Raw genomic sequence first — 16,082 nt, 5'->3', positions numbered from 1 at the left:
CCTGTGGACTGAATGGTCCCAGGTTCGATTCCAGTCAAGGACACATGCCTGGGTTGAGGGCTCGATTCCCAGGGGGCGTGCAAGAGGCAGGCAGTCAATGATTCTCTCTCATCATAGATGTTTCTCTCTCTCGCTTCCTCTCTGAAATCAATACAAATATATATATTTTTAAAAGGCTATGATGGCCCTAGCCAGTTTGGCTCAGTGGATAGAGCATCGGCCTGCAGATTGAAGGGTCCCAGGTTGGATTCTGGTCAAGGGCATGTACCTTGGTTGCGGGCACATACCCAGTAGGGAGTGTGCAGGAGGCTGCAGATCAATGTTTCTCTCTCATCGATGTTTCTAACTCTCTCTCTCTCTTCCTCTCTGTAAAAAAAACAAATATATATATATATATATATATATATATATATATATATATTGATATATATTGATATATATTGATATATATATTGATTTCAGAGAGGAAGGGAGAGGGAGAGAGAGATAGAAACATCAATGATGATGAGAGAGGATCACTGATTGGCTGCCTCCTGCAAGCCCCCTACTGGGGATGGAATCCACAACCTGGGCAGGTGCCCCTGACCAGAATCGAACCTGGGACCCTTGAGTCTGCAGGCCGACGCTCTATCCACTGAGCCAAACTGGTTAGAGCAAAAATACATTTTATTGATTTTTTACAGAAAGCAAAAAAATATTTTATTGATTTTTGGCTCTATCCACTGAGCCAAACTGGTTAGAGCAAAAATATGTATTTTTTAAAAAGGCTATGATGTATAAAATACTATCATGAACGTGTTGAGAAATTCCTACTACAACTTAAGACTTAAGTGCAGCCTACCAGAAGCATGTAATTTGCTGGACTTTTGTTTTTTAATTTCAGTGTCCTCTGGAATCACTTACAGCTTGAGAACTGATATGACATCACACCTCCTGGTGGAAAATACATTAAAGAACTTGTTAGGGACATAGATTTGATACCTCCAATGATACCAGCATCAAAAGGTAAATACAATGCCTGAGGATGGATGCTTTTTATTTATTATTTACTTATTTTAATCCTCACCTGAGGATATATTTTGTATTGATTTTAGATAGGCAGGAGTGGGGGAGAGAGAGAATGAGAGAGAGAGAGAGGTGAGAGGGAAGCATTGTCACCTAGCTGGTGTGGCTAATAGTTGAGCGTTAACCCATGAACCAGGAGGTCACAGTTCGATTCCCAGTCATGGCACATGCTTGGGTTTTAGGCTGGATCCCCAGTTGGGCGTGTGCAGGAGGCAGCCGATTGATGATTCTCTCTCATTATTGATGTTTCTATCTTTCTCTCCCGCTGTACTTGTCATCATTTCCAAAGGATAGATCAGAGAGGTGATCATAGTGGTGGCTAAGGTGGTTCTGAGACTAAAGTTCTGAGCTCTCTTTCTTCCAGAGAAGGAGCTGTATTTTGAGCTCTGTGGTTTTAGAATAATTCCCATAAGATCAGAGCCAACCCTGGGCCAGTGAACACTCACACACTGAAAAGCATGCTCTAGTTTCCTCTGATTAGACCAAGCAGAGGCTCTGTTCAGGAGGCAGTTTGGGGCCGTTTCTCCAGACCACAAAAACAAATGAGATGACGCTTGGTAATTAAGAAAGGTTTCTATCCCTTTCCTTATGGGAGATTTAAAGATGGTTGTGGGCACAATCCTTGTCTAGGTCCAAATTATCTAATAAGGAGAAAAAATAGAATAATAAATGAAAAATTAAGTAGTCTAACAGCCCTATTTGATATTTCTTAAGAGAATGTACTTTCTAGACAGAAAGTTGAGTCATACCTCATGCTCGAATGATATGGAATGATATTCCTTATCCAGGAGTGAAATGGAATAATAAAGAGATCCATTAGTATACATTTCATAAACTTCTTCATTTCCTCTTAAGTACTTGACCTAAGATAGATTTAAGCCCTCTGGACAAAATGTGATGAAAGACCTGATGGGTTTTTTAAATGACATGTAAAAATAATCTCCATTTACCCTCTCCTGGGACTTTAGGTAAGAATATTAAGATTCAACCAACTTTGAGCAAAATGAGCCAGGAAGAAACAGAGGACAGTTTACTTCGTCTTCGTGAAGAACACATGTTGTTAAAGAAGCTTTCTTGGAAGCAACAGGATGAGATCAAAAGGTACCTAGAGTTCTCCTTAAGTCTTTAAAAGCTGTATCTACACCCGGCCTGCATGACACTAAACCAAAAAGAATACATTTTCCTGAGTTGTCTATACCCGAAAATAATTCAAATGTCAAAAATGGTTAACTCCAAAAACAATATTTGGAAGCAATATTACTTTATTTGGTTTTCTTGTAAAACACGTCAATAGACTGCGGCCATAGGCCACAAAGTATTATCAAGAGCTATTTCAGCTCACAGATCAAGAGCCTGGACAGATTCCTGCCCTGGTCACCATAAAGGGAATAGGAACAGGGCGAATGCCCAAAATCTCAGGGGAACAAAGGACAAGTAAGGGCAAGTAAGAAAGGGTGTGTTTGTTTGTTTTTTAATTTAGAAAATGAAGCAAAAACTCATATTGATCATTTACTGTATGAAGGTATGTTGCAATCACTTTATATATGTTAACTAACCAAGAGGTTAATTGCCCAAAGTCACAGCTAGTGAGTGGCGGAACTGAAAGCTTTTAACTAAAAAATCTAAATACGGTGACCTTAGAGTATTGGCTTGCTTTCAAAAGTGCATCTCTTGGGTGGGGACCTGGAGAGGAATCTGAGATAGGGTGTGGGTAGATAAACAGATGGGAAGAATGGGTGTTCTCAAAGTTCCGGAACTATCTCTAGGACATAGTTTGAAGATATTGGTGTCAAAGACCAACAGGAACACATATATGGTTGAGCAAGTAGTGTTTATTACTCATTACAGCTACAGAAAATGCACACCATGGGGAACTAAGGGCATCTCAGTAGGAATGTGTTAGAAAGAACCTATTTAAGGATTTGATCTTCAGTGAGGTGAACTGGGGGAGGGTCCAAGATAATAGTTTGCTCCAGATTTGGTGTTGTCAGAAAGCAAGGACAACTCTGTGTTTGGATAGCTCAAAAAATCTTATCTCCAGGGAGGGTAGACTAGAGTGAGGCTGCATCTGTAATAGGTAAAGAAGTAGCAGTCACTCATATTAGCCAGGAGACTAGGATGTTTGGTATTTTGTGGTGGCACAGTGACCTTGCTTTTTGTCTGTGCTTAGACAAGATTATGCAGTGGTCTCAAATGGCCTGGTCTGATGTTTGTATTCTGTGAGATTATGTCCAACAGGATAATAATATGGCCTAGCTGTGAGCACCAGGCCAGCTTCAAACAACACTGAGAACTAGCTATGTCAAACCAATTTCCCAATGTCAGGAGCAGTTTTTTGCTTTCTCATTGATAATGCCCAAGAGTAGTTCAGAGCCAAAACCGGTTTGGCTCAGTGGATAGAGCGTCGGCCTGCGGACTCAATGGTCCCAGGTTCGGTTCCGGTCAAGGGCATGTGCCTTGCGCGTCCCCAGTGGGGGGTGTGCAAGAGGCAGCTGATCGATGTTTCTCTCTCATCGATGTTTCTGGCTCTCTATCCCTCTCTCTTCCTCTCTGTAAAAAATCAATAAAAAAAAAAAAAAAGAGTAGTTCAGAGCTTCATTTACTAGTAGAATCTAGAGGATTACGAGTTTCCTCCATAAGCCAGGTCTCTTTAGAGCTGGAGAGTCTTTTATATTATGGAGAATCAAGAATCTGACATCAGAAAGTTGCACTGGTCAAAAAATCTTGCTTCTTGTTTGGTAACCAAAAAGTACTTGGAATTATAGATATTAAGTGGCTAAATTGAACTCTATCCCCCCTCTCTGGCTTTGAGCAAGTTACCGAGGTATTATGCCTTGGTTTCTTTATCTGGATATAAACATAAGTAATAATAGCTAACTCATACAGTGCTTACAATACACCATCACTGTCCTAAGCACTTTACATATATTAGCTTATTTAATCCTCATAACAACCTAATGTGGCAGGTACTGTTTTGTCTCTTCATAGATGAGGAAACTGAGCACAACAGGTTAATGACATGCCCAAGGCCACATAGTAAATATCAGAACTGGCATGTAGTGGGACCATGGGATCTGATGGTAACAGTAAAAAAGCATGATTTTAGGTCTGGACAATAGTGATTGACTATCCATATATAAGGCTCAGTGTTTACTAGGGGCTGTAGAAGGCTAATCCTTAAAGTTGGACACCTACTAGTATACAGGGGTGTGCAGACAATTGGGATGAGGGAAGTAAATATTAAAATTTTACTTATGTTTAATTATCTCCCCTTTAAAAATTAGTATTTTTGTTTATGTTTTATAATGACCAGACTGTATTAGTACAGAAGTAAATGTACATAATCCTATATAATAAAAGGCTAATATGCAAATAGATGGAAAGATGGAATGACCAGTCACTATGACACGCACTGACCACCAGGGGGCAGATGCTCAACACAGGAGCTGCCCCCTGGTGGTCAGTGCGCTCCCACAGGTGGAGTGCTGCTCAGCCAGAAGCCCGGCTCACGGCTGGCCAGCGCAGCAGCAGTGGCGGGAGCCTCTCCTGCCTCTGCGTCAGTGGAACATCCCCCATCCCCCGAGGGCTCCCAGACTGTGAAAGGGCGCAGGCAGGACTGAGGGCCCCACCCCCCTCCCCCAAGTGCACGAATTTAAATTTCAAGTTTAAAAATAAATATACACACAAGTATATTGAGGAATGTTCAAACATTTTTGTTAAGATGAGTGTGTGATCACTGCAACAGAATGGACAAAGATGGAACCACTATGTCCCTGCCCTCAACGTGTTACAGTGTTTTGGGGACTGAAAATATTTTTTAATATATTTTTATTGATTTCAGAGAGGAAGGGCAAGAGAGAGATAGAAATATCAATGATGAGAGAGAATCATCAATTGGCTGCCTCCTGCACGCCCCAGTGGTCGGTAAGCTGCGGCTTGCAAGCCACATGCGGCTCTTTGGCCCCTTGAGTGTGGCTCTTCCACAAAATACCACGGCCTAGGAGAGTCTATTTTGAAGAAGTGGCATTAGAAGAAGTTTAAGTTTAAAAAATTTGGCTCTCAAAAGAAATTTCAATCGTTGTATTGTTGATATTTGGCTCTGTTGACTAATGAGTTTGCCGACCACTGCCCTAGCTGGTTTTGCTCAGTGGATAGAGCGTGAGCTTGCGGACCAAAGGGTCCTGGGTTCAATTCCGGCCAAGGGCATATACCTTGGTTGCAGGCTCCTCCCTGGCCCAGGCCCTGGTCAGGGCTTGTGTAGGAGGCAACCAATCGATGTGTTTCTCTCACATCGATGTTTCTCTCTGTCTTCCCCTCTCTCTTCCACTCTCTCTAAAAATCAATGGAAAAATATCCTCGAGTGAGGATTAAAAATATATATATATATCACAGATCAATTCACATTATTTGCTACCAAATAAACTGTAGAAATAGCTGTCATAGAGAAGTCACATGCCAACTGTTAGGTCAGAGGAATTCCAGAAGCCGATGCATGCAACCGATGGTGACGTGGATAACAGACTAGTGCACCAGACAGATGGCAACACAAATGCTGGTCCCTTCCTGGAACCCGTGACAGTCCAGTGCTCCAGGCAAATGGTGACACAGATATTGGCTCCATTCCTGGAACCCCTGCCCTTGGCAGAAATTCCACCCGCCCTCAGCTCATGGTCCTCCGCCCTCACTGAACACCTGTATAGAAAAAGTACCTCAGCTCCCGCCCAATGCGACTTCTCCGGCCCTACCCTCAGGACCGGTGAACCTCGCCTACCCGGGAGTGCAAGATTAAAAGCTCTTCCTTTTGACTGGCCTGGACTCTCTGTCTTTGTTCCCTGCCCCGCGAACCTCACATTTGGTGCCAAAACCTGGGACGGTGCGAGCACTCCATCTGACCGTTCACGGTCCGGGGTGCCCCCCTCTCCTCTCTCTCTAGGATCCTCCGGCCTTCTCCCCCGGCTCGGCAGCGTCAGCGGTAAGTCCTGGCCCGTGCCGATCCCTGATGGTTGTCCGGCGTCTCTGTCCGTAAACCATGGCCCACGTCAGAGATTGCCTTCCAGGCATAGCCCTCCGGACCCCTCCAGGAGAGGTTCCGAACCTTGGGAGGTAGCGGAGATGTCCCTGCCACCCCTCGGTTCTCCGGCCTTTTGGTCTCCGTCCGGACCCCGGGAGGTAGTGGAGACAGCCCTGCCGTCCCTCGGGTCCCTGTCCGTAGCCTTGTCTGAACGACTGGGATGCTGGTCCTTTAGCCTCGGCTACTGACCACAGGTATCGAGCATGGGTAATCAAAATTCTAAACCTGATCTGAGCACACCTCTAGGGTGCCTACTCACCAATCTGGCTAAGCTAGGCCTGTCCCAGGATATGTGTCCTAAATGCCTCATTTACTTCTGTAACGGGGCATGGCCTCAGTATGAATTGGACAACGGGTCAAAATGGCCCGAGAACGGGACTTTCGATTTTAACATCCTTACTGACCTCAGTAATTTCTGCTGGCAAACCGGGAAGTGGCCTGAGGTCCCATATGTCCAGGCCTTTTTCTATCTGCACTCCTGTCCCTCCCTCTGCTCCTTCTGTTCCACAGCCCAGGTTCTCCTTGCTCGCGAGAAACCTCCTCTACTTACCGACACCCCTCCACTTTCCGCCTTATCTGAACCCCCCAAAAATCTTTCCTCCCCTCCGACTCGTCCGCCTTCCTACCCAGGCCCTCTCCCCACAGCTTCTTCCACCCCGCCATCCGCTCCCTCCCTTCCCCCACCCTCCCCCACCCAACGTTCTCTTTTAGAATTTCCCCAGCTAACCACCCACTTCATCTCACAGTCGGCCCCAGATATTCGGAAGAAGTTATAAAAGGCTGAGGATGGCCCTCAGACCCTGGTCCGAGATCTAGTGAACATGGCCTTTAAAGTTTTTAATGCCCGTGAGGAGCAGGCAGAGTCAGATTGGGAAGCCCACCTTCGACAGAAGGTAAACCTGCAAACCCAAGCCCTGGCAGCCGCGCATGGTCCCAAGGGGGCTGTGCGTGGTGGGGGTGCAACGAGAGGACTAACGCCACCTGGAGAATGCTTCAAGTACGGAAATGAAGGCCACTGGGCAAGGCAGTGCCCCCGGCCCCGGGCTCCAACCAAGCCCTGCCCAGCGTGCGGTCAAAGCAGCCACTGGAAAATTGACTGCCCCTGGAAAAGTGACGGGCCCTTTGCGTCTCAGCGTGGAGGGGCCGCCCTTCCAGGTCATGACTCGCCACCAGCCATGCTGGGACTGGCCGAAGACTGAAGATGCCTAGACTTGATGACCCCCATCACCCTCGCCGAGCCCAGGGTAACGCTCAAGGTAGCGGGTAAGCCGGTCTCCTTCCTGGTTGACACGGGGGCTACCTTCTCTGTCCTGCCCTCCTTATCAGGGCCCTTTTCCCTTCCACGAGCTCGGTCATGGGTATTGATGGCAAATCCACCTGCCCGCTGGCCACCGGGCCCCTTCCCTGTCTCCTCGACGATAGCCCTATAACCCACTCTTTCCTAGTCATGTCTTCGTGCCCTATGCCCCTTTTAGGATGGGATATCCTCACCAAACTAGGGGCCACTCTGCAGTTCACTCGGATCCCTTCAGCCTCCCTGCTTCTTCCGATCCTGGCCCTCTCCCTTCACAGGATAAATGCCTTATCTCCTTATCTCCTCTATGATAATTATCTCTAGGAAAAATGCGGGGGTTTAAAAATTCAAGCGGCTAGAAGCCTGGGAACAGGCTACGGGGCCTGCTCCCTCCTCCCCCTGCCTTTTATACTTAATGGAAGGTCTGAGGCATGGTTATGCATTTTTGAAGGACATAGAAAGAAGGTTTGAAGGCTAATTTGAAAGTGTGAAATTTGTGAAGGTTGTGTATGTGATGAGAAGGAAAAGAGAAATGTTGAAAGAAAGAAAGAAGTTCTAAATTAACTATCCTACATAATAAAATGGTAATATGTAAATTACCATCACTCCGCTACGCCCACGATTGGGCCAGCAGGAGGCGCAGGGGGCGGGACTCAGGGTGGCCGGGGTAGCTGATTGGGCCAGAAGGATGCTGAGCTCGCGGCGCCACTGGCGCCGCGAGCTCAGCGTCTGTACCATGGCTGCCGGAGGCTTTCGGAAGGCCTGGGGCGCCGGACAGGTCCCCCGCGATCAAAGGCCAAAGCGGGGGACCTGGCCGCCTGTCTGCTCCGGCGCAAGGCCTTTCGAAAGCCTCCGCAGCGCCGGAGGCTTTCGGAAGGCCTGGGGCGCCTGCGGACAGCCAGCCGGACAGGTCCCCCGCGATCAAGGCCAAAGCGGGGGACCTGGCCGCCTGTCTGCTCCGGCGCAAGGCCTTTCGAAAGCCTCCGCAGCGCCGGAGGCTTTCGGAAGGCCTGGGGCGCCTGCGGACAGCCAGCCGGACAGGTCCCCCGCGATCAAGGCCAAAGCGGGGGACCTGGCCGCCTGTCTGCTCCGGCGCAAGGCCTTTCGAAAGCCTCCGCAGCGCCGGAGGCTTTCGGAAGGCCTGGGGCGCCTGCGGACAGCCAGCCGGACAGGTCCCCCGCGATCAAAGGCCAAAGCGGGGGACCTGGCCGCCTGTCTGCTCCGGCGCAAGGCCTTTCGAAAGCCTCCGCAGCGCCGGAGGCTTTCGGAAGGCCTGGGGCGCCTGCGGACAGCCAGCCGGACAGGTCCCCCGCGATCAAGGCCAAAGCGGGGGACCTGGCCGCCTGTCTGCTCCGGCGCAAGGCCTTTCGAAAGCCTCCGCAGCGCCGGAGGCTTTCGGAAGGCCTGGGGCGCCTGCGGACAGCCAGCCGGACAGGTCCCCCGCGATCAAAGGCCAAAGCGGGGGACCTGGCCGCCTGTCTGCTCCGGCGCAAGGCCTTTCGAAAGCCTCCGCAGCGCCGGAGGCTTTCGGAAGGCCTGGGGCGCCTGCGGACAGCCAGCCGGACAGGTCCCCCGCGATCAAAGGCCAAAGCGGGGGACCTGGCCGCCTGTCTGCTCCGGCGCAAGGCCTTTCGAAAGCCTCCGCAGCGCCGGAGGCTTTCGGAAGGCCTGGGGCGCCTGCGGACAGCCCGCTGGTGCACCAGGTGCATGATTAAATCATGCACTGGGCCTCTAGTTTACAAGAATTGTACAAGGGCCATTTTACTCTGAGCAAGAAAGTGAGGCTTCAGTCTCCAAGCCTGGCAGGACAAGGTTGCTGGATACTTCTTAAGCTAAACCAGAATATTCACAGTGTCTAACTTCTTATCCAGCCACCCAGGTCCCTGGCTTCCACTACTCCTTTCCTTCCCTTTCCCTCCCACTTTCACTGCAATACAATCTCAACCACTCATCTGTCACCCCTTATTTGTATTGCCATGGCGACTACCCTCTCAGCTTGGAGTACGGAACTGGGAAAAGGAACCTCATACCCTTTAGTCCACCTCTTCTCCTTACACCTTTCAGCTTGTCTCCATGATCAGGGATTTTTCTTCCTCTGTGGGGAAAACACATACATCTGTCTCCCCATCAGCTGGACAGGAACCTGAAATCTCATCTATCTCTCACCCAATATAGATGCAGCCCCAATAATCAGTCTTTACCTGTCCCCATAACCCACCATATCTGACACAAAAGAGGAGTCCAGATCATCCCTCTCCTCCTAACCCTTGGCATCACAGCTGGGGTTGGAACTGCCATAGGGAGCTTAACCACTGCTCATCCTATATTGAAAGCCTGAATCAGGACCTACAAGAAACATGTGAATGCTGAGCAAGGGGCAAAACTGGGAAAACAAGAACCTCACCCCCGGGATAACCTATTCTCCCCTTTCATATCACTAGTGAAGCAACTGAGACCCCTACTGTTTCCCCCCCAAAATAACATCTAGGTCTCAGTTGTATTTCAGCTCCAGGCCCAGAAAAGCAGCAAAACCAGACAAGTGACACTGTGGCGGCCTCAGGACCAGCTTTTACCTCCCAAGTGACTCAACAGGATCGCTCTCGAGACTTCACCAACCAGTCTCTGGGGGAAAATCATGCTGCTGCACCCCTCGTCCTTAGCAGCGGTAACCCTACAGAACCGATGGGCCCTAGACCTTCTTACTGCAGAAAAAGGGGGGACTTGCATATTCCTTCAGGAAGAATGCTGCTACTACATCAACGAGTCCGGAGTGGTGGAACAGAACGTGCAGACCCTGACCAAGCTGAGTGAAGAGCTACGTGCAAGACACGCCCGGGACAACTCTCTTTTCCACTAGTTCCAAAGCCCCTTAGCTACCTGGATCCTACCCATAGTAGGGCCCCTAATTCTCATCTGTGTCTTTTTTCCCCTAGCCCCCAGCCTCCTCAAATTCATCCGCTCCCGGATGGCGGAGATGTCACGGGTGACTGTAAACCAGCTCCTGCTCCATCCCTACACTCGGCTGCCTTCTGACCTGCCTCTGCCTGACCCTGGCCTTTAAAAACCCCCCTCCCTCTTCGCCCCTGGTCAGCAGGAAGTAGCCAGGACGATTTCGGCGCCCCCTATCGCCAAAAGGCCGGGATGTTAGGTCAGAGGAATTCCAGAAGCCGATGCAGACGCAGATAACAGACTAGGGCACCAGACAGATGGTGACACAAATGCTGGTCCCTTCCTGGAACCCGTGATGGTCCAGTGCTCCAGGCAAATGGTGACGCAGAGATTGGCTCCATTCCTGGAACCCCTGTCCGCCCTCACTGAACACCTGTATAAAAAAAAAAAAAAGTGCCTCGGCCGAAACCGGTTTGGCTCAGTGGTCTGCGCACTCAAGGGTCCCAGGTTCGATTCCAGTCAAGGGCATGTGCCTTGGTTGCGGGCACATCCCCAGTAGGGGGTGTGCAAGAGGCAGCTGATCGATGTTTCTCTCTCATTGATGTTTCTAACTCTCTATCCCTCTCTCTTCCTCTCTGTAAAAAAATCAATAAAATATATATATTTTTTTAAAAAAAAGTGCCTCGGCTCCCGCCCAATGCGACTTCTCCGGCCCTACCCTCAGGACCGGTGAACCTCGCCCGCCCGGGAGTGCAAGATAAAAAGCTCTCCCTTTTGACTGGCCTGGCCTCTCTTTGTTCCCTGCCCCGCGAACCTCACACCACCCACTCTATTTTTGCCCACAGGATGAGGACAGCCTTGCTGCGGTTGACAGTTGCAGGCCGGGACCTGAGGGCAGAGGTGGCCACCCCGGAGCAGCTCTCAGAGCCCGCAAGGCAGAGGCGGGCCGCGGGCCGGCGGCAGCATCCCTCTAAGCACCAGCGCCCCCTGATGCTGGGGCCGCAACAGCAGTTCCCGCGCCCCGGCGCCCCCGTATCCCACCGCACGCAGCCGCGGGTCCTCGTGGGACAGAGACAGCTCCGCAGCGCGGGCGCTCCAGGGCTGGAGAGGCCCAGGCGGGGTGAGGCTCAGGGCCGTCCCCACAGGCCTAGAACCAGGGGAAGGCCGAGTTGCCAGCCACATCCTCCTCCTCATTGCTTTATTCCGCCCACCACCACGTTTTGTTCTTTTGTTCTCATTCCTTTCTACCTCCCTGAAGGGTTTTTCTTGTTTGTTTGTTTTTGTTTTGTTTTTATTTTCTTTCCCCTGAATGGGATGTCGGGTTCAAAATTCTCAGTTCATCCGGAAATACTGCTGAGAGCAGACTCAGACGACAGAAGCGGAAATGTGTTGGTCCCGTTCTGCAGCGGGCCTAGAAAACAGACAGAGAGATAACATGGATGTGCTGCTCAGTTGTATAGATAACATGGATGTGCTGCTCAGTTGTAAGCTGCAATGATCTTAGGATAGGTCCCTCTGGGACTCTCAAGCCTAAAACTGGGGCTCTTAGCCTTTTGGGGGAAGTGGATTTCTTTGAAACCATAATCAAAGTGAGGCCTCCTCCCAAGAAAAATGCACAGCACCTAGACAAAACTTTGCATACAATTGCATGAGTTCAGAGATTCCTAAAGCCCATTCCTGAAGTCCAGGCCTAGAACTCAGCTGTGCGTGAGGAGCTGCAATTTATCTTCTCCCAGTATTCCAAGTGGCAAAGAGTCTCTGGCTGCTATGAAACCCAACATTGACTTAAGTAAAATTTTGTGTGTAAATTTCCTTCACTTAGCGACTCAGCCCTGATTTAGATCCATGGGAATGGAGTGTTTTTACCCTGGGGGATACAATGTTAAGTTTTATTTGGTATGCTCCTCTATTTCCAAGCTCCCTATTTGAGCCAACCAAATCTTTGCAAAAAACGGCTAAAAGTAGAAAAACTGAAGTCTAAATTTCACTTCAGTTTAACTTCAGCATTACTGAGTACCAGGCACTAGAACTAAAGATGCATTAGAGTTAGACATACAGTTCCTGCCCTGGATAAACTTGTACCTTCTCTGCTTTTATACTCACTTACTTGAGAGTCTGTAGTCCTGTTGACTTAAAATTATGTAGTCGCCTATCTATGCAAGAGTAAAGACTGAGAACTCCTCTAGGATCAGTGGTCATATAAAGATTTCCCCCAGTCTCAAGGCTCCTTACTCCCAACACTTGGTGTTCCAGTTCTAGCACTTGGTGTTCTAGAGAAATCGGTTGCCAGTCTGCATCCTCTCTCTCAACTTTCAGAGCCAAGAGACAGGCTGAGCTACACGGCCCCTCCCACATTCAAGGAGCATGTGACAAACGAGAAAAACAGAGATGAAATATCCAGTGAACCCAGCGAACTGTGAGTTCTTTTCATTTGTCCTGCATGGTAACTCTTCCGGCTTTAATTGAAAAATACACCATTTAGGAGCAAGTGGATGTTGTTATTTTTGAGTTTGTCCAGCATAACAAAAGAAGATGAAAGTCAACCCTAGGTCAAATTCTAACTCCATTGCTTAAAAAATGGGAAATAAGCACCTCTCTTCTTCCAAGGAAAGGAAAACAAAGGCCTGTCCTTAATCGAAGGGTTTCCCTCTTTTTCTCTTTATATTTTTATTCCTTAAGTCGTAATTTATTTATGTTTCTGTTTGAACTTCAAAGTTATCTTTTGTCAGATTATCTTCCACACATACTAAGATCACTAATTCCTCTGAATTCCTTTTATATACGTGAGAGCCCAGTTCTCAACTTCAACTTCTGTGACGCAGTTTCTATTTCTTCTTTTTGTGTTTAATGTTCCTAATTCTAAAAGTAAAATTTCTTTCAGCAAAGTCTTAATTATGAATAAACTCATTGGTTTATGCATGCCTAACACTGCCCGCATTATGACTAGCAATGCTATGCAAGTGGGAGAATCACCCAAGTCTCCTGAGAAAATGTGGTCCAAAGATGAAGATTTTGAACAGAGAAGCTCTTTGGAATGCGCTCAGAAGGCCACAGAGCTTCGGTAAGAGTGTAGCATTCCATGCCTCAAGCCGTAATGAACTGAAAAAGCAAGAAATTCTTTTTTTTTTTTTTTTTTTAAATATATTTTATTGATTTTTTACAGAGAGGAAGAGAGAGGGATAGAAAGCTAGAAACATCGATGAGAGAGAAACATCGATCAGCTGCCTCCTGCACACCTCCTACTGGGGATGTGCCCGCAACCAAGGTACATGCCCTTGACCAGAATCGAACCTGGGACCCTTGAGTCCACAGGCTGACGCTCTATCCACTGAGCCAAACTGGTTAGGGCAAGAAATTCTTATTTGTACCTTTCATCAGTCTCAGAGGAAAAAAGAATGCTTGAAATTAACTTTAATTTTAAAAGTAGAGCTGTGTTAAGAAATGGATTAACCTAAAGGGGATGCTTATGTATAACTAGAGGCCCAGTGCACGAATTTGTGCACAGGTGGGGTCCAGCCAGCCCAGCCGCAATCGGGGCAGATCAGGGCTGGGCCTGTCGGGAGGAGGAGATGGTGGGAGGTTGGCCAGCTGGCCTGCCCTGATTGGGACCCAATCTGGGCTGGGCCAACTGGGAGGAGGGGCCAAAGGCAATTGTCCGGGGCCCCCGCCCTCAATTGAAATTGATGCCCAACCACTGAGCTGACTGGCCCTGCCCCCAAATGGGGTTGGGGGGCCCATCTGGGTTGGGGCTGGGTGGAGGAGGCCCTGTAGGAGGTTGGCCGGCCAGCCCTGCCCTCTATTGGGGTGGAGGGCAATCAGGGGCAGGGCCAGCCTGGGGGAGGGGCTGCGTGCCTATCATGGTGGGGCAGGCTGATCAGGGGTGGGCCAGCCACGGGGAGGGGCCGCAGGAGGTTGGCCAGCCAGCCCCACCCCCTGATCAGGCCAGTTCACTGGCCGCAGTGGGCATGATAGCAATCGGTCATCTGTTGTTCTGGTCATTATGGATGCTGGCTTTTTATACGTATAGATAGATTTGCTGCTTCACTTCATTGAAGAAAAACTATTTCATCCTCATCACCAGATAGAGGTGGATTCTCAGCCCTTATCCTGGAGAACTGTTTTTAAATAGTCTTTATTTTTTAAAATTTATTTTTTTAAAAATATTTTTATTGATTTCAGAGAGGAAAAGAGAGATAGACACATCAATGATGAGAATCATTGATCGGCTGCCTCCTGCACGCCCCCTACTGGAGATTGAGCCCACAACCTAGGCATGTGCCCTTGACAAGAATAGAACCCGGGACCCTTCAGTCCGCAGACCAGCGCTCTATCCACTGAGCCAAACCAGCTAGGGCTAGTCTTTATTTTTTAGAGTAGTTTTAAGTTCAAAACAAAATTGAGCAGAAAGTACAGATATTTCCCATAAACCCCCATGTTACCTCCACACAGCTCCCACACTGGCAACATCCACACCAGAGTGGTACATTTGTTATAATGGATGAACTTATGCTGACATATCACTATCACCAAAAGTCCATAGTTTACCTTAGGGTTCATTCTTTGTGTTGTATATTCTTTTTTTTTTTTTTTAATATATTTTTATTGATTTCAGAGAGAAGGGAGAGGGAGAGAGAGAAAGAAACATCAATGATGAGAGAGAATCATTGATTGGTTGCCTACAGGCCCCCTACTGGGGATCAAGCCCGCAACCCGGGCATATGCCCTGACTAGGAATCGAACTGTGACCTCCTGTTTCATAGGTTGATGCCCAACCACTGAGCCATGCCAGCCGGGCAGTGTGTTGTACATTCTATTGTACAAATGTATAATGAGCCCTAGCCAGTTTGGCTCAGTGGATAGAATGTCGGCCTGTGGACTGAAGGATCCTGGTCAAGGGCACGTGCCTGGGTTGTGAGCTCAGTCCCCAGTGGGGGGCCGTTCAGGAGGCAGCCGATCAATGATTCTCTCTCATCATTGATGTTTCTATCTCTCCTTCTCCTATCCTCTCTGAAATCAATAAAAATAACAAAAAAAATGTATAATTACATGTATTCGTCATTATAGTATCATACAGAATAGTTTCACTGCCCTAAAAATCCTCTGTGCTCTGCCTATTCATTCCTTCCTACCTTCTTACCCCTGATGTTACGGATCTTTTCACTGTCTCTGTGATTTTGTCATTGTCCAGAATGTTGTATAGTTGGAAACATACAGTATGTAGCCTTTTCAGATGGGCTTCTATTTAAATTTCCTCCATGTGTTTTCATGGCTTGATAGCTCATTTCTTTATTATTATTTTCACTAAATTTATTTGAGTGACATTGGTTGATAATTTATTTCTTTTTAGCACCAAATAATGTTCCATTGTCTGAATGTACCACAATTTCCATTCACTTTCTGAAGGACAATTTGGTTGCTTCCAACTTTTGGCAATTATGAATGAAACGGCTGTAAACATAACTGTTGGTTGGTTTGTTAGGCATCATCCCATGTACCGAAAGGTTGCCAGTTTGATTCCCAGTCTGGGGACACACCTGGGTTGTGGGCTCGGTCCCTAGTGGGGGATGTGCAGGAGGTAGCCAATCCATGTTTCCCTCTCACATTGATGTTTCTCTCCCTCTCCCTTCCTCTCTCTCTAAAAATCAATTACAAAAATTTTGAGAAAAAAAAAAAGCTGTTATGTTTTCTCAGAGCACTGAATTTAAAGTTGGTAGTCTCTCAAATCTCAGCTGATATGAGGGGAAATGGGAGAAAGGAGATTGT

General features: G+C 48.1%; 1 protein-coding gene across 1 annotated transcript in view; it reads left to right on the top strand.

The window, feature by feature from the left end:
• The first annotated feature begins 5,800 nt into the window (after positions 1-5,800).
• RPGRIP1 (RPGR interacting protein 1) overlaps positions 5,801-16,082 on the top strand; it is a 58,722-nt gene continuing 48,440 nt past the window's right edge. The window contains exons 1-4 of the mRNA XM_079768644.1: positions 5,801-7,399; positions 11,165-11,439; positions 12,636-12,735; positions 13,267-13,380. Coding sequence (XP_079624770.1) covers positions 7,338-7,399; positions 11,165-11,439; positions 12,636-12,735; positions 13,267-13,380 — 551 coding nt within the window. The 5' untranslated portion in view covers positions 5,801-7,337. The remainder of the gene's footprint in view (positions 7,400-11,164; positions 11,440-12,635; positions 12,736-13,266; positions 13,381-16,082) is intronic.

The sequence above is a fragment of the Cnephaeus nilssonii genome (assembly GCF_951640355.1).
Source record: "Cnephaeus nilssonii genome assembly, chromosome: 4".
Lineage (NCBI taxonomy): Eukaryota > Metazoa > Chordata > Mammalia > Chiroptera > Vespertilionidae > Cnephaeus > Cnephaeus nilssonii.
This window is presented reverse-complemented; position numbering and strand designations above follow the sequence as displayed.